At 43.5% G+C, this 25,688-nt stretch overlaps 1 protein-coding gene across 2 annotated transcripts in view; it reads right to left on the bottom strand.

Annotated features, from left to right (window-relative positions):
• The window catches only part of sh3pxd2aa (SH3 and PX domains 2Aa), a 309,816-nt gene that overhangs the window by 173,402 nt on the left and 110,726 nt on the right, over positions 1–25,688 (bottom strand). For both annotated transcript variants that reach the window (XM_063071466.1, XM_063071467.1), the window contains exons 4-5: positions 11,728–11,804; positions 1,461–1,552 (exon numbers count right to left, since the gene is read on the bottom strand). In XM_063071466.1, coding sequence (XP_062927536.1) covers positions 1,461–1,552; positions 11,728–11,804 — 169 coding nt within the window. The remainder of the gene's footprint in view (positions 1–1,460; positions 1,553–11,727; positions 11,805–25,688) is intronic.

Below are 25,688 nucleotides of genomic sequence, written 5' to 3'. Positions count from 1 at the left end.
AGCAGGCGGTGAAAAAGGCGAATGGTATGCTGGCATTTATAGCGAGAGGATTCGAGTACAGGAGCAGGGAGGTACTACTGCAGTTGTACAGACCTTGGTGAGACCACACCTGGAGTATTGTGTGCAGTTTTGGTCCCCTAATCTGAGGAAATACATCCTTGCCATAGAGGGAGTACAAAGAAGGTTCACCAGATTGATTCCTGGGATGGCAGGACTTTCATATGAAGAAAGACTGGATGAACTGGGCTTGTACTCATTGGAATTTAGAAGATTGAGGGGGGATCTGATTGAAACGTATAAAATCCTAAAGGGATTGGACAGGCTAGATGCAGGAAGATTGTTCCCGATGTTGGGGAAGTCCAGAACGAGGGGTCACAGCTTGAGGATAAAGGGGAAGCCTTTTAGGACAGAGATTAGGAAAAACTTCTTCACACAGAGAGTGGTGAATCTGTGGAATTCTCTGCCACAGGAAACAGTTGAGGCCAGTTCATTGGCTATATTTAAGAGGGAGTTAGAGATGGCCCTTGTGGCTACGGGGATCAGGGGGTATGGAGGGAAGGCTGGTGCAGGGTTCTGAGTTGGATGATCAGCCATGATCATAATAAATGGCGGTGCAGGCCCAAAGGGCCGAATGGCCTACTCCTTTTCTATGTTTCTATGTGGGGTAGGAGATTTTAAAACACAGAACAGTGAGTGATTGGAATACATTGCCAGGGTTGGTCGCGGAAACAGATACGATAGAGGCATTAAAGCATTTCTTAGATAGTCACACGAATATGTAGAGATTGAGGGATGTGGTAACAGGGATGAGTTTAATTGTCTTTGGCTTAGTTGGTTCTGCACAACATTATGAGCTAAAGGACCTGTTCCCGTGCGCGTTCTATGTTCTAACTTCTATAACACTGCTACACCTAGAGAATACCCACCTGGTTACAAAGAGAAAATGCTCTTTGGGTCAACAAAGAAGACCCAAGATCAGGATAGAACCTGGGTCTCTGAAGCTGTAAGGTAGTGGTTCTACTAGCTATGCCTCTGTACTGCCCACTTTGCCAGAGGTTACTGTCATTAAGCTGCCCTGTGGTCAAAGTCAAATTCAAGTCTGTTGTGTACAAGTACATTCAGGCACAGGTGCAATGAAAATCTTACTTGCAGCAGCAATAAAGGCATGAGGCATCAGATAGGCTGCATTCACATTAAAAACAAATTTGAACACAACTGCTATAAAAAAACAGAATTAGAACAAGTAAATATCTATTTTACTGCAATCAAAGTGGTCATATTCTTGCTAAACTCTAGCAATGTCTAATCAAATGAATCTGCTTCTCCAGTCTATTTCACTCTAAACTTCATTTTCAAACATATTTCAAAATTTTATTGTCATAATCCCATAAAAAGGCCTTTCCTTCTATCAGCATTTATGCCTCGAGCTGTGCAGGCATCAAGCTTTCAACTCTACTTACTCCTTTGGTGGATTTAAATCTTCTGGACAAGGTTCAAAAAAACGGAGCACTTCTGCACACTGGGAGATCATAGGTGGCAGTCGCACCAGAGCCTAGAGTAAATTAAATAAAGAGTTATTCACTGCCAATCAACAACGTAGTTTCACACAAGCATATCACCATAGGATTCATTTCATCACATGACCATCAATTTTCCTCCTGTAATGCACACAAACTATGTGAAAGAACAACCCAGCTCATCATCCCATTACTCCAGCCTCTCCTCATATCCCTGCAAATTCTATAGAAGTTTGTCAAAAATTTATATGTCATGCTGAATCTTCACAAACTCTTAAAGAAGTAAAGACACTGCTGTGCGTTCTTTCTAATTGCACTTATCTAATCTTCTAGAATTGACTAATCTAGAAGATTAAGAGGCTGGAAGGAAGGAGTTTAGGAATGAAATTAGGAGAGCCCAAAGGGGACATGAGAAGGCCTTGGTGAGCAGGATTAAGGAAAACCCCAAGGCATTCTACAAGTATGTGAAGAGCAAGAGGATAAGACATGAGAGAATAGGATCAAGTGTGACAGTGGAAAAGTCTGCGTGGAACTGGAGGAGGATTGCAGTAATAATGAATACTTTGCTGCAGCATTAATGAATACTTTGCTTCAGTATTCACTATGGAAAAGGATCTTGGCAATTGTAGGGATGACTTACAGTGGATTAAAAAGCTTGAGCATATAGACATTAAGAAAGAGGATGTGCTGGAGTTTTTGGAAAGCATCAAGTTGGATAAGTCTCCAGGACTGGATGAAATGTACCCCAGACTACTGTGGGAGGTGAGGGAGGAGACTGGGGAGCCTCTGCATCATCAATGGACTCGGGAGAGGTTCTGGAGGATTGGAGGGTTGCAGATGTTGTCCCCTTATTCAAGAAAGGGAGTAGAGATATCCCAGGAAATTATAGACCAGTGAGTCTTACTTCAGAGGCTGGTAAGTTGATGGAAAAGATCCTGAGAAGCAGGATTTATGAACATTTGGAGAGGCATAATATGATTAGGAATAGTCAGCATGGTTTTGTCAAAGGCAGGTTGCGCCTTACCAGCCTGATTGAATTTTTGAGGATGTGACGAAACACATTCATGAAGGTAGAGCAGTAGATGTAGTGTATATGGATTTCAGCAAGGCTTTTGATAAGGTACCCCATGCCAGGCTTATTGAGAAAGTAAGGAGGCATGGTATCCAAGGGGACCTTGCTTTGTGGATCCGGAATTCACTTGCTCACAGAAGGCAAAGAGTGGTTGCAGATGGGTCATATTCTGCATGGAGGTTGGTGACCAGTGGTGTGCCTCAGGGATCTGTTCTGGGAGCCCTTCTCTTCGTGATTTTTATAAATGACCTGGATAAGGAAGTGAAGGGATAGGTTAGTAAATTTGCTGATGACACAAAGGTTGGGGGTGTTGTGGATAGTGTGGAGGACTGGCAGAGGTTACAGCGGGACAATGGTGCTTGGATTGGGGAGCATGCCTTATGAGAATAGGTTGGGTGAACTCAGCCTTTTCTCCTTGGAGCGCCGGAGAATGAGAGGTGACCTGATAGAGGTGTATAGGATGATGAGAGGCATTGATCTTGTGGATAGTCGGAGGCTTTTTCCCAGGGCTGAAATGGCTAACACGAGAGGGCACAGTTTTAAGGTGCTTGAAAGTAGGTACAGAGGAGATGTCAGGGGTAAGTTTTTTTCACAGAGAGAGTAGTGAGTGCGTGGAATGCGCTGCCAGCATGGTGGTGGAGGCAGATGGGTACATGGAGCTTAGAAAAAAGAGGGCTATGGGTAATCCTAGTTAATTTCTAAAGTAAGTACAGGTTCGGCACAGCATTGTGGGCCGAAGGGCCTGTACTGTGCTGTAAGTTTTCTATGTTTCTATTATATGCTGGGCCCAGGAGATGTCCTCCAAAATAATAACACCAAGGAATTTTAAAGTTGCTGACCGTCTCCAACTCTGATCCTTCAATGAGGACTGGCTCATGGATCTCATTTCTTCCTCCTGAAGTCAATAATCAGCTCCTTGATCTTGCAGACATTGAAAAAAGGCTGTTGTTATGGCACCACCCAGCCAGATTTCCAATGTCCCTCCTACTTGCTAATTCATCACCACTTTCACATCACTTCCAAGCATATGTTCCCTCCTTTATCCTTGAATGGACCTTCCCTTTCCTTAGTTAACCACTTTCTCTTGATGTATGCATTGAATGCCTTGGGATTATTTAATCCTACCTGCAGGAGTTTACATGGCCCATACTGGCTCTCCTACTTTCTTTTGAGTTCTTTGCTAGCTTCATTATAGTCCTCAAGAGCTCAGTTTGGCCTTAACTCTCTAAAACTTACATACTCTTCTTTTCTCTTCTTGACTAAATTCACCATCTAATTCATAATCTAAGGTTCCTTCACCTTGCCATCCTTGTCCTTCCTTCTTACTGGAACATACCTGCTTGTACTGTATTCTGTGCAATTTGTCTTTAAACACCCACTACATGCGAAATAATGAAGTGTCCAAAAATAGCTGTTCCCAATTAACTTTCCATAGCTCCTGCCTAAGACTCTCATAATTTATCATGACCAAATTTAACACTCACCCACAAAGTCCATACTAATCCTTAGTCATAGCTATCATAAAACTTAAGGAGTTATGATCACTCTTCCCTAACTTCCCAATAAAGTCAGTCACCTAACCAGACCCTTTTTGCCATACCAGATGCAGTTTAGGGCTTCCCTTTGTTGGACTACTTGCTGCCTGGCTACACCTAACAAATTATGCCCCATCTAAACATCTTGCGCTGAGAAGGCCTTGGCCTATATAACTGGCTGCTGGCTTTACTTTGTAACATCTGGTCAACAGCAAAGCATCCATCAGGCAGTTTATTGATTTCAGAACAATATCATCAGCTTCTCACAATGATTTACCAAGCCTCTCCACATGGCCTTTGAAAATGGATCCTCAACTTCTGCATTAGGAAACCACAGTCAGTGTGGATCAGGAATAACATCTCCACCATGCCGACAATCAACATAATCACATCTCAGGATGTACGGTTAGTGCACTGTTTTATGCTCCCTACATTCAAGTCTATGTGGCGAGCCACAACTCAAACGCCATCTATAAATTCACAGATGACACCACTGTTGTTGGTAAAATCTCAGATGGCAAAGAGGAGGCGTACTTAAGTGAGACAGATCAGCTGGTTGGGTGGTGCTGCAACAACACTAAAACCAAGGAGTTGATTATAGACCAGGAAGGCGAAGCCGGGAGAACACGTACTCATCCTCCTTGAGAGGTCAGTAGTGGAAAGGATTAGCAGCTTTAAGTTTCTGGGTGTCAACATCGAGAAAGATCTGTCCTGGACCCAACACATTAATACAATCCCAAAGAAGGGACAGAAGTGGTTATACTTCATTTGGACTTTGTGCAGATTTGGTATTTCACCAAAGACCGTAAGTCATAGAAGTAGAATTAGGCCACTCAGCCTATTGAGCCTGCTCCGTCATTTCATCATGGCTGATCCCGGATCCCACTCAACCCCATACACCCGGCTTCTCCCCATATCCTTTGATGCCCTGACCTATCCTTGGTGGGGAGAAGATGGCAGCATGACGCAGCCACTCCGAAATGATATCGTATCTGTAAGTAGGTAGCGTGCACAATCCTGATTTGATGGAGACAGACGTGAGAAGCACAGAGCAACATCTGGAGTAACTTCTGAAATGCCTGCTTCGCTGCTGCTGCTATTGTGCGATCGAGAATCTCCGGAGGGGAAGGACCCAAACCCTCGGGTTTGTCTATTGCCTGTTGCCAGGGCCGGGGTCGAAGCGCTCGGCAGAGATGGTGCATGGTGCTTGGTGCTCGGTGCCCGAGGGCTGGTCGGAGGCTCGAAGTTTTCGGACGGACTCAAGAGTCGGCTGTGGTCAGGTGCTTCCAGGGTGCTGCATCAGCAAGTTTGCGGCGCTGGAGGTCCATGGCAGGAAGAGAGTTTCTCTTCCTTCTACCGTCTGCGTGAGATGATGGGACTTTCGAGAGACTTTGAGACTTTTTTTTTACCGTGCCCATGGTCTGTTCTTCATCAAATTACGGTATTGCTTTGCACTGTTGTAACTATATGTTATAATTATGTGGTTTTTGTCAGTTTTTTTTAGTCTTGGTTTGTCTTGTGTTTCTGTTTTATCATTCTGGAGGAACACTGTATCATTTCTTAATACATGCATTACTCAATGACAAAAAGAGGACTGCGTGTCCTCATAATCTAATCTAATTTAATTAGGAAACTATCACTTCTGCCTTAAATATACCCACGGACTTGGCCTCCACCGCAGTCTATAGCAGAGCATTCCACAGATTCTCTACTCTCTGGCTAAAATAATTCCTCCTTACCTCTGTTCCAAAAGGTCGTCCATCAATTTTGAGGCTGTGCCCTCTAGTTTTGGATACCCCCACCATAGGAAATATACACTCCACACTCATCCACCCTATATAGTCCTTTCAACGTTCAGTAGTTATCAATTAGATCCACCCGCCATTCTTCGGAATTCCACTGAGTACAGGCCCAAAGCTGCCAACCGCTCCTCATCTGTTAATCCCTTCATTCCTGGAATCATCCTCGTGAACCTCCTCTGGCAACGTATCCCTTCTGAGATATGGGACCCAAAACTGTCGACAATACTCCAAGTGAGGCTTGACTAGTGTCTTATAAAGTGTCAGCTTTTATATTCTATTCACCTTGAAATAAATCCCAACATTGCATTTGGCTTCTTTACCACAGACTCAACCTGTAAATTAACCTTCTGGGAGTCTTGCCCAAGCCCCTTCTGCACCTCTGATGTTTGAACCTTCTCCCCATTTAGATAATAGTCCGCACTATTGTTCATTTTATTGTACATTTCCAAACAATGTATCCCATTTGCCACTTTTTTGCCCAGTTTTCCAATTTGTCTAAGCCCTGCTGCAATCACATTGTTTCCTCAGCACTGCCTACTGCTCCACTTATCTTCCTATCACCCACAAACTTTGCCAAAATTCCATCAATTCCATTATCCAAATCATTGACAAATAATGTGAAAAGTTACAATCCCAATACTGACCCCTGAGGAACACCACTAGTTACTGACAGTCAACCAGAAAAGCCCCCTTTATTCCCACTCGCTGCCTCCTGGCTGTCAGCTATTCCTCTACCCATGCCAGTATCTTTCATGTTATTCCATAGGGTTTTATTTTGTTAAGCAGCCTCATGTGTGGCACATTCTCAAATGCTTTCTGAAAATTCATGTAAATGATATCCACTGCTTCTCCTCTGTCTCCTTTGCCTGTTACTTCCTCAAAGAACTCTGACAAATATAGCAGGCAAAATTTCCATTTATAGAAACCATGATGACTTTGACTTATTTTACCATAAAGACTCTTGCAAATGTCTATAAATGTACAGTGAAGAATATTCTGACTGGTTGCATCGCAGCTCAGTCTGGAGGCTCCCATGCACAGGATCATAAGAGGTTGCAAAGGGTTGTAGACTCGGACAGCTCCATCAGGAGCACAAACCTTCACACTGCTGAGGATATCTTCAAAAGACAGTGCCTCAAGAAGACAGCATCCATTACTAAGGACCCTCACCATCCAGAACTGCTGTCTTCTCATTACTAGCTCTAGGGAAGAGGTACAGAAGCCTGAAGACCCACACAGAATGATTTACAAACAGCTTCTTTCCTTCTGCCATCAGATTTCTGAATGATTCATGAAGCCATGAAACTATCTTATTACTTGTTTCCTTTAGTTATTTATTTTGTATCTTTTTAGTAATTTTATACATTTATGCTGTACTATTGATGCAAATCAACAGATTTCACATCATGTAAGAATGTGATTGTAAACTGGATTCTGATATTGGGGAAACTGATGTCACCCATCACAACCTCCCTGTTGTTACATCTCTCCCTAGTCTGTCTGCACATATGTTGTACATAATATGGTGATGCAAAGGCATACAGGAGCAAGATAAATCAGCTGACTGAATGGAGTCACAACAACAACCTTGCACTCAAAGTCAGTAAGGCCAAGGAATTGAGACTCCAGGAAGGAGAAATCGAAGGAACATTCACCAGTCCTCTTTGAGGAAAGGGTGAGCAGTTTCAAGTTCCTAGGTGTCAATATCTCTGAAGATCTATCTGGTGTCCAACATATTGAAGGAATTACGAAGCAGGCACGACAGTGGCTCTATTTCATTACGAATTTGTGGAGACTTGTTATGTCACCCTAACAAAATTCTACAGGTGTACCACATAGAGCATTCTAACTAGTTGCATCACCATCTAGTATGGAAGGGCCGCAGCACGGGATCAGAAAAAGCTGCAGAAATTGTAAACTCAGCCATCTTCATCATGGGCAGTAACCTCCCCAGCAATGAGGACATCTTCAAAAGGCGATGTTTCAAAAAGGACCCCCATCACCCAGGACATGCCCTCTTCTCATTGCTATCATCAAGGAAGCAGCACAGGAGCCTGACAACTTACACTCACCATTTTAGGAACAGTTTCTTTCCCTCCACCATCAGACTTCAGAATGGACAATGAATCCAGGAACATTACCTCACTATACTTTCTTCTCTTTTTGCATGACTTAATTTAATTTTTTTCTGTATAGTTCTTATTGTAATTTATAGTTTTGTTTTATTATGTATTGCAATGTACTGCTGCCACAAAACAGCAGATTTCACGACATCTGGCAAAGAGACTAAACCTGATTCTGAACTCCCCTCATTTTTTACTTCTTTTATCTAAAACTTTGAAACCCTGGAACATTAAGCATCCAGTTCCATCGCTCTCTCAACCTCCTGTCTCTCAAGTTCCTGTAATGGTCTCAACACTTATTTCTCCATGCTCCAAGTTCATCTTTCTTACCCTTAATACTTCTTGCATTAAGATAAATAATCTCCAACCCATCTGTCCCATCATATCTATAATCTTGATCCTGCCTGTTCTTCCTTACAGAATTACTAGTCATGACATCTATCTTCCTTTCAATTCCTCCACTTTCTGACTTGGTGATTTGCTTCCCATCCCTCTGTTAAACTAGTGTAAACCTTCTGGGGAAGATATTGGTTCCCTCCAGTTAAGATGCAATCCACACCCTGTGAACTGCTGTGATCATATGCCAGCTCCCCACACTCACAAGATCCAAAGAGGAAACTGAGGGGAATGACCACAGGGAACCCTGCATTGTATGCATGCCCCTCTACCTTTCCTAGTGGTCACCTATATTCTGCCTGTATGTTAGGTGTGGCCATCTTACTAAGCCTCTTATCTATGGCTCAGCATCCCACACAATCCTAAGTACAAATAACTCCAGCTCCGGTTCTTTAATGCAGCGGTGCCCAACCACTGGGCCGCAAAGTATGTGCTACTGGGCCGCGAGGAAACGGTATGATTTGGCAATATGAGTCAGCTGCACCTTTCCTCATTCCCTGTCACGCCCACTGTTGAACTTGAACGCACGCAAGGTCATTACACACGCTTCATTCATGTCAGCGCGGGAAGAAGATCAACTCCTTGAGCTTGCAAATGACAGTGGGCTGAAAAGTATGTTTGACATAACATCTCTGCCGGCATTCTGGATCAATTCAAGGCTAAATATTCTAAGATAGCCATGAAATCACTGAAAATGTTGCTTCCATTTCCAACATATCTCTGCAAAGTGGGCATTTCTGCAATGAATGCAACAAAAACTAAATTGTGGTATGGACTGGACATCAGGAACCCCCTTCGAGTATTGCTGTCTCCCATCACCCCTCGATGGCACCATCTCGTTGCAGGAAAACAAGCCCAGGGCTCCCACTGATTCAGCGATACTGGTGTGTTGCAATGACTTTATATGTTCATACGGGGAAAATATGTGCTGTGTTTAATATCCAAACGTTACTTAAAATGTTATGATGCTGTTGACTTATAAGTGACTTATAATTGACTTATCAATTTCAAGAGAGTTGTAATTATCTTATCAAGAGAGTTTTATTTGGGTTTTTTTTAGCGCTGGAAATAGATACATCCCGACAGGCGGAACAGAAGCAAGGTTGCATTGTGTATTCCAGGGACCAGCTAATGCCGGCCGGTTTAGCGAGCAGAGCGGCAGACACTCCCGCTGAAATCCGGGGGAAAACACACAGAGAATGCAGAGGGGGATCACAAAGTCGAGAAAGGAGGACCGGGTAGAGACAACAGAGACTTATGGAGAAGAGGAGTTCGGTGGGTAATACCGTCCCGGCTGACCGGAAGTGCATTGACAGCGGTAAGCGTAAAAGAGTTCGGTGCTTACTGATCTGGTTAACAACAGATGGTGCAATCTGGGTCATATTACGATCGAGGAACGTGTTTATAGACCGGATATTGAACCTTTTACTGTTGGACTTCGGCCACATTCCACCGTGATACAACACTTGGCGGCACGGGAGATCGTTCCTGCCTGTGGCCATTGAACGTGCAGCTCCTCCTGTGGAGGGTCAGACACCTTGAGCCAATAGACTGGTCCTGGACTTACTTTCCATTTGGCATAGTTTGCATTTTGTTGCTTGATTGTTTGTGGTTTTTGTATTGCTATATTTACGCTCTATTCTTGGTTGGTGCAGCTGTAACGAAACCAAATTTCCCTCGGGCTTAATAAAGTATATCTATCTATCACTATAATCATGCGCTGTGTTACATAAAACCTAAAATAACACTAACATATAGTAAAAGCAGGAATGATATGATAAATACAAAGCCTACATAAAGTAGAAATAATGTATGTACCGTGTAGTTTCACTGAACAGAATTGCCAAAAACGATTTGTAGAAAAAAATGGGCACATACACGCATGCACACATAGGTGCCGCGCAAGGCTTCATGGTCGTAGTAGTCTTTCTCGGGGTAAACACAACGTACTTGACTGCCACTCTTGTCCGTTGGCAACTCTACCACCCCCCCACCCCCGGTTGGCCGGTCCGCAAGAATATTGTCAATATTAAACCAGTCCGCAGTGCAAAAAAGGTTGGGGATCCCTGCTTTAAGGTACTCAGGAGCTGCAGCTGGGTGCACTTCCTACAAATGAAGTCAACAGTTCCAAAGTGCATTTTCTGCAAAGCGTTTTGGCACACAGCTATTGTGAAAAGTAGCTAAAGTAGTGCAGGTTTTTTAAAAAAATGTTTAATTTTGGAGTAGAACCTGAAGCTGCAGTTTCCCAAAATGTTATTTTTAACAACATTTCAATATACTCAAAGGATGCTTTACATCATTCAGATAAACCTTCAGTACATGAAATGCATAACAGACCACTGCATTATAAATAAACCCATCAGCAGAATTTCTTGTACATGGTGTAAACTGCAATTGGAAACTCCCTAATCCTTGTAAATACTTAACCTTTGTTACCTTCAACCTGATTGAGTGGTTACATCCTTGAGATCGGGATCAACCATGGATGTAGCTTCCTAACTGTCTATGTGACACGCAGGCTGCTGCCCATGCAGCTCTCCATACAGATGATGAATCCAAAGGAAAGGCAGAGACTGATACAGTTTAACACCAGAGGCATTGTAGGAGTTGCTAGTCAGTATTGAACTCAATGTAGGACTGCCCACATTTTCCTCAAGGTTTACTCCCAAAGCCTTCACCATAAGTGGGTATAGCCATAAGGTAGCAGAGGTTTGAGATCAGAGTTTCCTTTCTCCTAGATGACTGCCAACCATGGCTAGTGAGCCCCATCTGCCCAAAGTGACTGGTTTTAAGGTACCAGCAACCCACCTTTGCCCCTTCTCCTGTACTGTCAGTAGAAATGATTCCACTGGACTAGTTCGCTAAGCCACATGTGAAAACCAGGAGCTAGACTTGGTTGTCAGAGGCTATTTGAAATGCACGCCAATGGCTGCATTTAAGAGGTAGTGTAGTGGAAGCTTATCTCCACTACACAACCACCCACTCCCCATTTATGACAACCTTAAGGAAACAGATAGATCCTGCATGTGTAAAAAACTGAAACCTAAGGAGGAAACCCAGACTGCACCTTCAGGTTGAACTAAAGGATTAAAATATTTTTGTTTTAAAAGCTTGCATTTCTTTATCTCCTTTTCACTATAATAATGTCCCAAAAGAGACAAACATCCAGATGTACAAAATATTGAGGTGGTCCTGAAGGTCAAATCATGATCATTAAGTGAAACTCCAAGGGTAAGAATGTATTATAAAACATGCAAGGGCTGGTGTTCATTACTTTCTTACCCTGCAATATTCATCAATGGGTCTCAGTCGCTTCATAGCCACATCTCTCACATGGCTTCTTTTGAAGAGAATTTTTCCTGAAAATTAAAGTAAGACAGTGTTTGTTATGTCAACAATTTAAATTCATCAACACACTTCAAAGACACTGCTTTAGTCAAAATCCAGTAACACTTTTCTTCCATCTTTGAAATACAGTGCGCATAAATCGAAAATCATTTTTGCTCTAGATAAAAAGTTTCTACCTAAAGTAAAAATCCCCAATCAGCTCTCGGACCCTCGGTCCTCAGTCCACTCCATCCAGTGGTCTACCAACTCTCTCCATCGCTCCCCGACGAAAGACCGTGAAATCCCGGCTCCCAGATGCACAAGAAAGAACAACATCCCCTCATTGGCTAACATGCCCCGTTATCTCTAGTCATAAGCCAGACATTGCTGCTACAGAGAAACTATTACCTTAGCAGTGGAACATTACATAGAAGCCATTACATTAGCCTTGGCAGTGAAACCTTACAGCGTGTTACACACAAAAATGCGAGTGTGTTGCAGAGAGGACTGGAGGTACGTAAAGACAGTAAGGAACCAAACAAACTAAATAACACAACTTATAACAAGATGATACTATGGGCAGCACAGTGGTGTAAGGGTTATCGCAATTGCTTTACAGCACCAGTGATCACAGATTGGGGCTTGATTCCCACCTCTTACTGTAAGAAGTCTGTGCATTCTCCCAGTGACCATGTGAGTTTCCCCCGGGTTTGACAGTTTCCTCACATATTCCAAAGCTGTACAGTTTAGAGTTAGCAAGTTGTGGGTATGCTATACTGGCGCCGGAAGAATGTTGACACTTGTGGGCTGCACCCACAGTACCGTCTCACTGATTTGATTTGATGCGAACAATACATTTCACTAAGTTTCAATGTATATGTGACAAATCAAGTTAATCTGTTAATCTTTATCTTTACTAAAATAAAACTACAAACAAATTGCTTGAAGGAAGATTTATGCAAGCAGTTTACCAGTTTTATATTTAAGTGGAAAGATCAATTCAGGCCATTTAGATCTATTTGACACTAGACTCAAAAACTCAAACAAACTGAAATGTCAAGTTAAAGGTACTTTGTGGAATTCAAAAATAAAACATTATGTGGAGTCATCAATCGCAGAATATTGGAATAATTTGTGGAAAACCACAGGGTTTGCAAACAAACCGAAGAAACATTTCAGACCACAGCCCAAAATACACCACCTCCATCACTGCCAACCCTAAACCTCATCAAAGCTAAAGAAGGTGGAGTGCATACCAGGAACTGGGAAGCTAGAAGTCCAAAACCACAGGCATCTACAGTCAGGATATTTACAAAGTCTGGTGTATACTTGAAGTGCAGAGGAAATTTTCTTTCTCAATAAAAGTTAGAATCTGAAGGAAATTATGAACTAAAACAAAAAATGTTGGAAAAAATCAGCAGGTCCAGCATCATCCTTAGAGACAGAAAAGCATACTTGAAGTTTCAGTTCCAAACTTTTAGCAATAAATATTCCCCTCCTTTTGAGGTTGCCTGACTTGTTGGGCTCCTCCATAATTTTATTTGTGTTTGTGTTGCTCTAAGATTTCCAGTATCTGCAGAGCCTTCTTGTATTAGGAATAAAGTGGTTTGGCAAGGTATTGGTAAACTGAGCATAAAATCAGAAGGGAGAACAGAGTTCATAGGATTAGACAGCATTCTATGCATCATCCATGCCAAAGACGATCTATCCATGTTAGGTTCCATTCGCCAGTGCCTGCCCATAGTCTTCTAAATGTTTCCAATCAATGTTATCCGTCCAGCTGTCTTTTAAAAGCTGTTATCGTACTTGCCTCAACCAATTCCTCTGACAGCTCATTCCACAAAGATCCCATCCTTTATGTAATTGAGTTTGAACGACTTGTCCCACAAATTCCTATTAATTCTTTCCCCTCTTATCCTAAACTTTGATTCCCCATCCCTAGGAAAAGGTCTTTGTGCATTCATTCTATCTCTACCCTCAGGATTATATACACCTCTGTAAGATCACCTCTCAGTCTCCTATACTCTAAGAAATTAAGTCTTAACATGTCAAATCTCTTCTTACACCTCAGTCCCTCAAGACCTAACAATGTTCTTGTAAATCTTTCCTGCATACTTTTCACTTTATTAATATCCTTCCTATAGCCTGGCAACCAAAACTGAACACAATAGCCCAAATGCAGCCTTGCCAGCATCCTATTTTACCATATTCTCCCAATGTTTATTATCCTCAATGCCCTGACTTATGATGGCCAGCATGCCAAAAGCTGTCTTCATATCCTGTCTAACGGAGACTCCATTTTCAGGGAACCATGCACACGTACTCCAAGGTCTCTCTGTTCTACAACAAACTCCAGGGCCATAGCAGAGGTTTGAAGTGAACATAAGACAAATAAAAGAGTTTAAAATGCAAGAAAATAAAATTTAGAAAGCAGATGTATAACCTGAATCTAGCTTTGCTTAATAACATACCTCAATGAAACAAACAAACAACAAACAAGGCAGATGAGTTGATGACACATAGTTGATGGAAGAATAATTACCAAAACATGACTTAAGTTGGAGGTTTGCTGGACTGATTGCTGGAATTGGGAAACTTAGAAAAACACAACAGAAAGCAACTAAAAAAAGCCATGGGGGTGAGGAGGGGAAGATGAAATATGAAGGTAACTGATCCCACAATATCACATAGAATAAATCAAGTTTTTTCAGATATATAAAGAGTAAAAGAGAGATCAGAGTAAATATTTGACCACTGGAAAATGATGCTGGAGAGGTAGTAATGGGGGATGATGAAATGGCGGACAAAGAAATGGCGGACGAATTGAATAAGTATTTGGCGTAAGTCTTCACAATGGAAGATACTAGCAGTGTGTCAGAAATTCGAGTGTCAGGGGGCAAGAGTGAGTGCAGTTGCTATTACTAGGGAAAAGGTGCTTGGGAAACTGAAAGGTCTGAAGTAAGTCACCTGGACCACATAGACTACATCCCAGAGTTCTGAAAGAGGTAGCTGAAGAGATTATGGAAGCATTAGCAGTGATATTTCAAGAATCACTCAATTCTGGAATGGTTTCAGAGGACTGGATAATTGCAAATGTTACCCCACTCTTCAAGAGGGAAGAAGGCAGAAGAAAGAAAATAACGGGGCAGTTAGCCTGACCTCAGTGTTAGGAAGATGATGGAGTCAATTGTTAAGGATGTGGTTTCGGAGTACTTGGAGGCACATGGTAAAATAGGCCAAAGTCAGCATGGTTTCTTTATAAGAAAATCTTGCCTGACAAATCTGTTCGAATTCTTTGAGGAAATAACACTACTTTATTGTTACTCTGTAGCAAACCCTATATAGACTACAGTTAAGAATGCAAAAGTCCTGGTTGCTAATGTGAGAAGTTGGTAGATGATACATGGGGAAAGCAAAGAGCTGAAAAAGTTATCTGACAAGGAAGAGATGACAGTAGACCATCGAATAAACGAGGGAAATGGGGAGCCAAAGGGAGAAATATGAAGGTGATAGCAGGTCATGAGGGTGGGGGGAGGGGATAATTAGCAATGAAGTAGAAAAGATTATTAAGGTGATTGAAGGGTCAAGAATAAGGAGACATATGTCAAAAACTAAATATAAAATTAAACACCTTATTTGAAATAGCACGTTTCTTCAACCAAACCTTGCGACATGCAAAGTGGTAACTGGGTAACTGCGGCAGAGACACTCAGCACTTAACGTATTACCTAGGAGTGAGGTAACTAATTGGAAACAGATAAGTGACATTCACGAAGAGCACTGAGATGCTGCTTGCACAGAAGACGGGCAGCAAAGGAGACTACATTGTAACTGCTATGTAATGTATTCTTGATCTAGTCAGACTCCAAATTAAAATATTTACACCCTTGTTTTTAAAAATCTATCCATGACACCCTAAAAAGAGCCCGCATTTCTCCAAATCCGGTCTCTAACTCATTGCCAATTTCCATAATCTCCACAACTGTTCTCATCCCCTCAGCTGCCAAATCCTGAAGTTCTGGAAACTTGCCCATCTATTCTCTTCAATTAAACTAGGGACACAACACTGGAGACAATTCTGAACAACATTGATCTTCATAAATAATAGGCAAAGCAATTGAAAAAGACAGCCTTGAAGACAAGTTCATCGAGATAGTTTAACACGATTTTCTGAAAAATATATTGTGCACCCAATCAGGGAACAAGGTATCTTGCAGACTTTAGAAACTACAGACAACAATGAGGGAAAAATAAAAAACAAACTGCTGGAGGAACTCCCAATAGAGGGAAACAGATAGTCAATGTGTCAGGTCACAGTCCTATACTGGGACTGACTTTTTGATGCTGGTATTTTCCGTGATTGCACATAATCTGACAAAACTAAATAGCAACCTCATAAGAAAAATTGCTGAATGGAGATTGTAATATAATAAATTTGTTGTTCTCAAAATGAATATGCAATTCCAAGTCTGCAACCAGACTCATATTTCATTTTCTTTCAACATGGTATGTGGCCATTTGGTTGAATAAATAAATGTCATCTCAAAGCAATCTTATCAATTCTATTCTTCACTTATTTCCCTGTAACCTATTCCCTCACTGATATGCATCAACTTGGCCTTGAGGATTCCTACTATCTACCAAACACCATATCTTTGGGATGTGGGGGAAACAGGAGCATCTAATAGTACACTGGGAGAATGGGCACAATTTCCACAGACAACAACTGAGATTAGGATTAAACCTCGGTTCAGGACTGAAAACTGCAGAAAAAGTGATTCATCTGTGCTTAAAGTTGTTGAAAATAATAATTAATAGTTGAAGGCTGTTGGACCATGGAAAGGTTAATAATCCAAAAGGATAAAATTTAAAAGTTGATTGGGATACGGGTTGTATGATGAAGCATAAGAGAGTGTAACTTGGCTGGTGAAGTTTCCAAATATAAAATGGAAAAATATCAAATACAGCTATGACAAGGGAATTAATAATGGGGGGGGTAAAATGTCACAGACACAAACAGCAAAGAATACCAATTAATGAATGCGCAAAAGAAAGGGTAAAATCATGCTGTGATTAAGTTACTGAATTAATATGCAAAGGTCCAATCTACTGATCACAAAATGAGTATTTAAATCTCACCAAAGAAACTAAGATTTTAGCTTCAAGAAATTAAATCGGGAATGAAATATTACTACTAGCAATGGTCATCATGAAATCAGCATTTGTCACAAAACGCCATCTGTTTCCTTAACATCCTTCAGAACAAGAATAACATATTTCCTTTCCTATCTGGCTTACCTCTGATATGAGATCCACAACTGTTGACCCCTAACTAGCTCATAAGTGGCCTGTCATGTTATTTAGTTCAGAACAGTACTTGCTCTTTTAACAAATAATGTCCATATCTTCTGAATGGAAAAAAAGCTCAAAGGCAATAAGGAGACCAAGAACAACCAGATTCCTTAGGTAGCAGACCTGGCTGTTGATGGAACAGCGGGAACTCTTCTCACAGGATGAGGCTGGATGGCTTAAAGGACTGTTAAAAATAGACCATAATCCTTCACCCACCTTCTCTGCACTTCAGATTCAATCATTTTCTCATGATTTTTTTCATCAGATCTCTTCTCACACATCCTCTGTTCTTAGACCCTGCAACAGGGAAAACTTTCTCACTATCCATCTTATCTGTGCCTTTCATAATTTTGGGTACACTTATCAGGTATTCTTTCAGCTTCCTCAGCTCCCTCAGCTCCAAGGTTTCTCATCATAACTTAAACACACCATCCAAAACAACATTCTAGTAAATTACAAGAAAGTCTGCAGATGCTGGAAGTCCAGAGCAACACACAAAAAAATGCTGGAGGAACTCAACAGGTCAAGCACTATCCAGTATGCCTTTTTACTGCTTTATTGACCTGTACTGACACTTTTAGAATCTGTGGACTTTATATCAAGGTCTTCCTGTTGGGCCTTACCATTTATAGTATACTGTATGTCCCAACCATATTGGGCCTCCCAAAATGATTCAACTTGCACATAAGGTTTAGATTCTGTCTTTCATTTACTAGCATCCAATTTAACACCATATTATTCTGTAGTCCGTGACTACTGTCTCAACATCATCAACACTACCAACACACTTGCATCATCACATTTTCCAACCATACCTCTATATTCGTATCCAAATCACAGAAGACAAAAGGTAGCCATCTGGTTACAGGATTGTGTCTAATGGTGTTCCACAGGGATCTGTATTGGTGATATATAGAACATTGAATATTACAGCACAGTACAGGCCCTTCGGGCCATGGCGTTATGCCAACCTTTTAACTTGCCCTAAGATCAATCTAACCATTCCCTCCTACAAAGTCCTCCAATTTTCCATCACCCACTTAAGAGTGTCTTAAGTGTCCCTAATGTATTTTCCTGGAAGGACGTTTCACATACCTGCTTCTGTGTGTAAAGAACTTACCTCTGACATCACTATATACCTTCTTGCAATCCACTTAAAATTATGCCCCTTTGTATTAGCCATTTACGCCCAGGGAAAAATGTTTCCGGCTATCCACTCAGTCTGTACTTCTTATCTTATACACTTGCATCAACTAACTTCTCACCCTTCTTCACTCCAAAGAGAAAAGCCCTAACTCACTTAACTTATCTTCATAAGACATGCCCTCTGGTCCAAAGAGTATCCTGGTAAATCTCCTCTGCACCCTCTCTAAAGCTTCCACAGCCTTCGTAAAATAAGGCAACCAGGACTGAACATAACATTCCAAGTGTGGTCTAACCATGATTTTATAAAGTTGTAACATTATCTCACAGCTCTTAAACTCAATCCCCCAACAAATGAAGGCCAACACGTCATACAGCTTCTTAATATCCTATCAACTTGGGTAGCAACTTTGAGGAATCTATGTACGTGGATCCCATGGACCTCTGTTCATCCACACTGCCAAGAATCTTGCCATTAACCTTGTATTCTGCCTTCAAATTCGACTTCCAAAATGAATCACTTCATACTTCGCCCAACTAAACTCCATCTGTCAATTCTCAACACAGCTCTGCATCCTGTCAGTGTCCCGTTGCAACCTACAACAACTCTCCTCACTATCTACAACTCCACCAACCTTCATATCATCTGTAAACTTAATAAACCCCCACCCCTTCCACTTCCTTATCCAAGCCAATTAAAAAATTCCAAAGAGCAGGGATCCTAGGAAAGATCCCTGTGGAACACCATTGGTCACTGAACTCTAGGAAGAATACATCTACAACCACCCTCTTCCTTTATGGGCAAGCCAGCTCTGTATCCACACAGCCACATTTCTTGAATCCTTCACCTCCCGACTTTCTGAATAAGCCTACTTTGGGGAACCTTATCAAACGCCTTACTAAAATCCAAATATACCATATTCACTAATCTACCTTCATCAACATGCTTTGTCACCTCCTCAAAGAACTTAATCATGCTCATGGGGGAGTCACGTGGGTGCCGGGCAAGATGGCCGCATGTTAGCGAAGTTCCGACAACCCACCATGAAATAATATTAATTAGAGCATCTTTATCCTGCCTTGTCCAGATACAGCTGTCCCACAGTTAGAAACTGTTTTCTTCACTAAAAGTGCTAATATCAACTTTGTGAGATAACTCTGTACGATGTCAAGACCTTCTAATAGCGCTACAATGGGCCGCGTGGCAACAAGACAGAGCCCACAATCCGAAGTTCAAGCCGCACTAATGACACAGACAGACCAAGACTCCAACATGGAGAATTTACTGGCTGAGGTTAGTCGTATGAGTTTCACTCTACTCGTGTGGCTGCTGATGTATCTATGATTAAGGAAACAACAATGGAGTTGAAGAACTCCGTCAATGCCATTCAAGAGAGGCTGACGGAAGCTGAGGGCCACCTCTTTAGTGTGGAGGACACCACTGTGCAACTGGTGGGTGCCAACGAGCAGAATAATAAACGCTTGGACCTGTTGTGGAACCGTGTCGAGGAGCTTGAGAACAGGAGCAGACGCAACAACATCAGGCTGATCGGTCTAAAGGAGGGTGCGGAAACGGGTGGTCTGATTAACTGTATGCAAAGAATCATGTCCGAAGGATTTGGCATCGAACTGAACGCAGAGTTTGAGATTGAGAGGGCGCATCGGGCCCTGACTCCTAGGCCGGGCGAGCATTGCCACCCACCACCCCACCTCCTCCAAGGCTGGTCCTGATACGATTCTTGTGCTCTTTGGCCAGAGAGAAAGTACTGCAAGCGGCCAAAGCAAAGAGAGGAGTTGAGTGGGAGGGATGCAAAGTTTCCTTCTTTCCAGATATATCCAGAGAATTGGCTGAAAAAATGGAGGGCATTTACTACGGCTCAGAAAATGCTACAAAAAGTCAACGCGAGGTATACACTCGCTTATCCAGCAGTTCTACGCTTCACGTGGATAGGAAAAAACAAGTTCTTTACTACTGCTGCAGAAGCAGAGAAATTCGTTCAGGAAAACTGCAGCGCTGGCACTGACAGAGACAGGATATGATTACAGTAATAGGTGGAGATAACTTTTTAGGTATAACAGGGTGGGTGGGGAGCTGGATAAAGCAGTCTGATTAGGGCTAGGCTTACTAGGTAGCACAGCACTTTGCAGACTATATCATGTGTTCTGGAAATACTTCAAACCCAGCTTTATTATTTCTGTTCTCAACACATCAAGCAGAATTGCTTTTCCAGTATCCTTGTCGAACTTCAGAAGTCCAATGTCATGCTGTTCAATCACTTCAGGTATAACAGTTTGAAGCTCTTTGACACCATCCAGTTCACTAGGTTCAGTGTCGTCAGGTTCAATCTTGTTAGGTAAAATCTCATCGATAAACTCAACATCACCACCACCACCACCATCGTCTTCCCCTCCTGTCATGTCTACATTCTCTGTGGCAGCCTCACTCTTAACTTTGTCATACTCGGATTTATCTGACTTGATTTCCTCCTCGGCTTGTGACGCATTTGTACTTGATCCACCTTCACATTCTAACAAACTTGTAGCAGGTGCAGACGACTCCATGGAACATGTCGAACTACTTGTTCCGGGCTTTTCAAAGAAGGGCATGAAGAACTTGCTCAACTTCTTGGCTTCCTCCGCCTCCAACTTTCATCTCTTCCGTCCTTCAGCTCCACTTTCCTTTTCTTCATGAAGAAACGTTTCATGGTCTTCTTACACAATGCTCTGAAATAAGGCCATCCTAGTGCTTCTCGTCCATGATAATCAAAGACAGATCATACATCTGAAGAAAGTTCTTTTTTCACTATCCGAGGATGGCTTGTCTGACTTTAATAGAAACTGCTCAGTGGCACCCCCCTTCAAGTGGCGCCCAGGGCATGTGCCATACCTGCTATATCTTAGAAACTGCACAGGTTGCTGGGGTAGTACAGAAAACATATGGCATGCTTGCCTAAGTTAATGGAGGCACTGAATTCAAGAATCTGGAATGTGCAGCTTTATAAAACTCAGGCAGCACCTAGAATATTGTATTCAATTCTGGTCGGCCCCATTATAAGAAGGATGTGGAGGCTTTGGAATTGGAATATTGTGAACAGATTTACAGTGAAAAACTTGTCTTGCACTCTGAGAAGTTTTATCTTTTCCACCAATCACCTCCCAGCTTATCACTTCATACCCATTTTCCATCCACTTACTTACTCCTTCATCTATCACATTCTAGCTTGCATTTCTGCCCCTTCCCATACCTTTTTTTTTGGCTTCTTCACCCTTCCTTTCCAGTCCAAACATCAACTCTTTATTCCTTTCCATAGATGCTGCCTGACCTAATGAGTTCCTCCAGTATGTTTCATGTGTGGCTCTGACATACAGAAATTTACCAAGATGCTACCTGGATTAGAAGGCATATGCAATGAGGAAAGCTGAGACAAACTTGGGTTGTGTTTGCTGGAGTGGTGGAGGCTGAAGGGAGACATAATTGAAGTTTATAAGATTATGATAGAGTAGACAGGCAACATCTTTTCTCTGGGGTCAAAATGTCCAATACCAGAGGGTGGGATTGTAAGTTCAGTGGAGATGTACAGACAATGGAGGCTGCCCGGAATGCACTGCCAGAGATGGTAGTGGAGACAAAATACAGTAGAGGTGTTCAAGAGGCTCATAGACAGAAAATGGGCATGCAGAGAATGGAGGGATATGGATAGCACATAGCCAGGGGGGATCAGTTTAGTTAGGCATTTAATTAGTTCAGCACAGCACATGGGCTAAGAGGCCTGCTCCTGTGCTGTACTGTTCTGTGTTCTAATGTGCAGGACTAATAGCAAGGGCGGGATGGGTGAGCTCTGGGCCTGACATCCCGCTCACCCAGGGAAAGTAAACGCGCAATACATTGCCTCTCCTTTCCTGGTGTAGTGCAGGAGGCCACTGCAAATGCCCTTTCCCACATTACTGCGCCCGTAGCAACATCTTCTAATCAGTGCCCCCCGTTTCCACCGAGCTTGCTACGTCATGGCGCGACCGAGTGTCCGGCAGTATAACTGGATGGGTAGGCTGGGCTCGTTAGCCTTGGTTGGCAGCCAGCCTAAGAGAAGGACAACTCTGAATCCAAACCCAGGGAGGTGGGGCTCGTTAGCCTTGTCAGGCCATCCACCTAGGAGAAGGACACTCCGACGTAACTCCTATGATCTGAGGACCTCACTGTCACCGTCCCAGCTTGCTAGGCTATGGCAGATGAACCCCGGGTGTAAACGGCGGGGCCAGTACCGCACACACTGCACTCCACCTAAAATACCATTGCGCCGACCGAAGGACACGCCCATGTCTATGACCATCCTCCCCGACCATTCATCAAGCCCTGCAGCGATGGGAAAGGGCCGAAAACGGCAGGTGGAAAATGACACTGGAAGCTGCAGCTCCAATCCTGCAGCCAGGCGGTTCAGGAGTATGGGTTGTCTGATGTTGACCCGGAAGACGACGATATCATTCGGCAGTACCCTGAACGACCAAGCAGCCTTCTCTAGGGACAGCACTGCTTGCTCCACACGGAGAGGGGCCTAGAAAAGGTGGCCTAACCAAAGCTCGTTTCCATCGCCCAGTTGGCTAGCCGCGGTCAACGGGCATCCTCAAATGCGGTCCAACAACAAAAAAGAAAAGGTGCACACCTGCCTCACAAGGAGTGCAAGGACTAAAAGCTCGCATGCTGGAACTTCAGAACCATGCTCGATACAGCAGATAGTGGTCGCCCAGAACGACGATCCGGTCTACACGCACGTGAACTTTCAAGACTGAATGTCGACATTGCTGCTCTCAGTGAAGTCCGCTTCCCAAAGGAATGCAACATTCAAAAACATGGCGCCGGCTACACCCTCTACTGGTCAGGCAAGCTAGAGACTTGAAAGATACCTTTCTGGCATTGGATTTATGGTCAGGAACTCCATTGTTTTCAAACTTGAAAGATTGCCAATGGGTCACTCCGACCATATCATCTCCATGCACCTCCCACTTCGAACCAAGCAGCATGCTACACTCTTCAATGTGTACGCCCCCACTCTTCAAGTGGATCCTGCAGAAAAGGACAAGTTTTACACTGATCTGCGCAACCTCGTACGGAATGCCCCTGCAGATGACAAGGTCTTCATCCTTGGCGACTTCAATACCAGAGTAGGCCAAGATTCAGAAGCCTGGAAAGGAGTACTTGGCAAACATGGTGTCGGAAACTGCAACGACAACAGACGCCTTCTGTTAGACTTTTGTGCGGAGTAGCAACTCACCATCACTAATACCACTTTCTGGCAGAAAGACAGTCTGAAGACAACCTGGATGTATCCTCAGTCCAAGCATTGGCACCTCACAGACTACATCTTGGTACGCCAGAGAGACCTTCAGGACATCTTATTCACCAGAGTGATGACCAGCGCAGAGCGTCATACGGACCATTGCCTTGTCCGCTGCAAACTCAGTCTCCATTTCAAACCCAAGCCAAAGACAGGAGGCGCTCCAAAGAAGAAGTTTCAGGTTGGCAACCTCCAGTCAGCTGAAGTGAAAGGTGACTTTCAGATGAATCTTCACTTGAGGCTTCAGGATCCCAGTTTCCCTACAGACTCCTCTCCAGAAGTGCTTTGGGAACACCTAAAAACCACCATCCTGCAAACCTCTGAAGAAGTCTTAGAGTTTTCCACAAAGAAGAACAAGGACTGGTTTGATGAAAACAATCAGGAGACCCAAGAATTGCTGGCAAAGAGATCCGCCCACCAGGCGCACCTTGCTCAGCAGTCTTGTCCTGATAAGAAAGCAGCCTTCCGCCTTGTATGCAGCAACCTCCAGTGCAAGTTTTGAGAGAGTCAGAACGTATGGTGGACCAACCTCACAATGAGAACTCAGCTTTGCACAGACACCAGTGACTACAGAGGGCTTTATGAAGCCCTGAGAGCGGTGTACGGCCCTTCGCATCAGGTCCAGAGTCCCTTGCGCAGTACAGGCGGACAGGCGTTCTTCACAGACAAGGCGTCCTTCACAGACAAGGCGTCCAACCTGAACCGGTGGTCGGAACATTTCCAGACTCTATTCAGTGCCAACCAAATGGTCTAAATCACAGCAATTCATCGCATCCCACAACAGCCAGAGAAAACAGAACTGGACAAGATTCCAGCCCTAGAAGAGACTGTCAAGGCCATAGCGCAGCTGAAAAGTGGCAAGGCAGCGGGAGTTAATGGAATCCCACCTGAGATTTGGAAGCATAGGGGCCCGGCATTACACACCAAACTTTGTCTGCTGATGGGAACAAGGTAAACTACCACAGGACCTCCGTGATGCAGTCATCATTGCCCTGCATAAGAACAAGGGGAAAGGTCCTACTGCTCCAACTAGCGAGGGATAACTCTTCTCTCTATTGCAGGAAATATCCTCGCAAGAGTACTCCTGAACGGATTGGTGCCCATCATTGCAGAAGAACACCTTCCAGAGAGCCAGTGTGGCTTCAGAGCCAACAGGAGCACCATTGACATGGTATTTGTTCTTAGGCAGCTCCAAGACAAATGTAGGGAACAGAACAAGGGATCGTACATGACGTTTGTCGACCTTACCAAAGTGTTCAACACCGTAAGCAGGGAAGGTCCATGGCAAATCATGGAACGACTGGGATGCCCCCCAAAGTTCCTCAGCATGGTCATCCAGCTAAGTGAAGATCAGAGTGGCCAAGTCAGACACAATGACGACCTCTCAGAACCCTTCCCAATAGGCAACGGAGTAAAGCAAGGCTGCGTCCTCGCGCCGACTCTCTTCACCATCTTCTTCAGCATGATGCTCGAAAGAGCCACAGAAGACCTTGATGACGAGGACAATGGCAGCCTGTTCAACCTGAGGCGACAACGGTCCTACAACAAGACACTGGAGCAACTCATCCGAGAGCTACTCTTCGCTGACAATACTGCCCTTGTTGCCCACACAGAGACAGCCCTGCAGCGTATAACATCCTGCTTCGCAGAGGCCGCCGAGCTCTTTGGACTGGAAGTCAGCTTGAAGAAGACAGAAGTTCTCCATTAGCCCGCACCTCGGGAAGATTACCACCCTCACCGCATCACTATCGGTGAGGTAGAGCTGAAGACAGTCCACCAGTTCAGCTACCTGGAGTGCACCATCTCATCAGATGCCAAGATTGACAACGAGATTGACAACAGACTGGCAAAGGCAAACAACACTGTACAAGAGAGTCTGGAACAACAAGCATTTGAAAAAAGGCACAAAGATCAGTGTGTACAGAGCCGTTGTACTGACCATCCTCCTGTACGGCTCCGAGTCGTGGGTCACCTACCGTCACCATCTACGACTCCTTGAGCGATTCCACCAGAGCTGCCTCCGCACCATCCTCAACATCCACTGGAGTGACTTCGAAGTCCTCGAACAGGCAGAGGTCACCAGCATCGAGG

This window comes from Mobula hypostoma, chromosome 19, assembly GCF_963921235.1.
Source record: "Mobula hypostoma chromosome 19, sMobHyp1.1, whole genome shotgun sequence".
Classification (NCBI taxonomy): Eukaryota; Metazoa; Chordata; class Chondrichthyes; order Myliobatiformes; family Myliobatidae; genus Mobula; species Mobula hypostoma.
The sequence above is the reverse complement of the archived record's forward strand: the minus strand, read 5'-3'. Positions and strand labels throughout refer to the sequence as shown.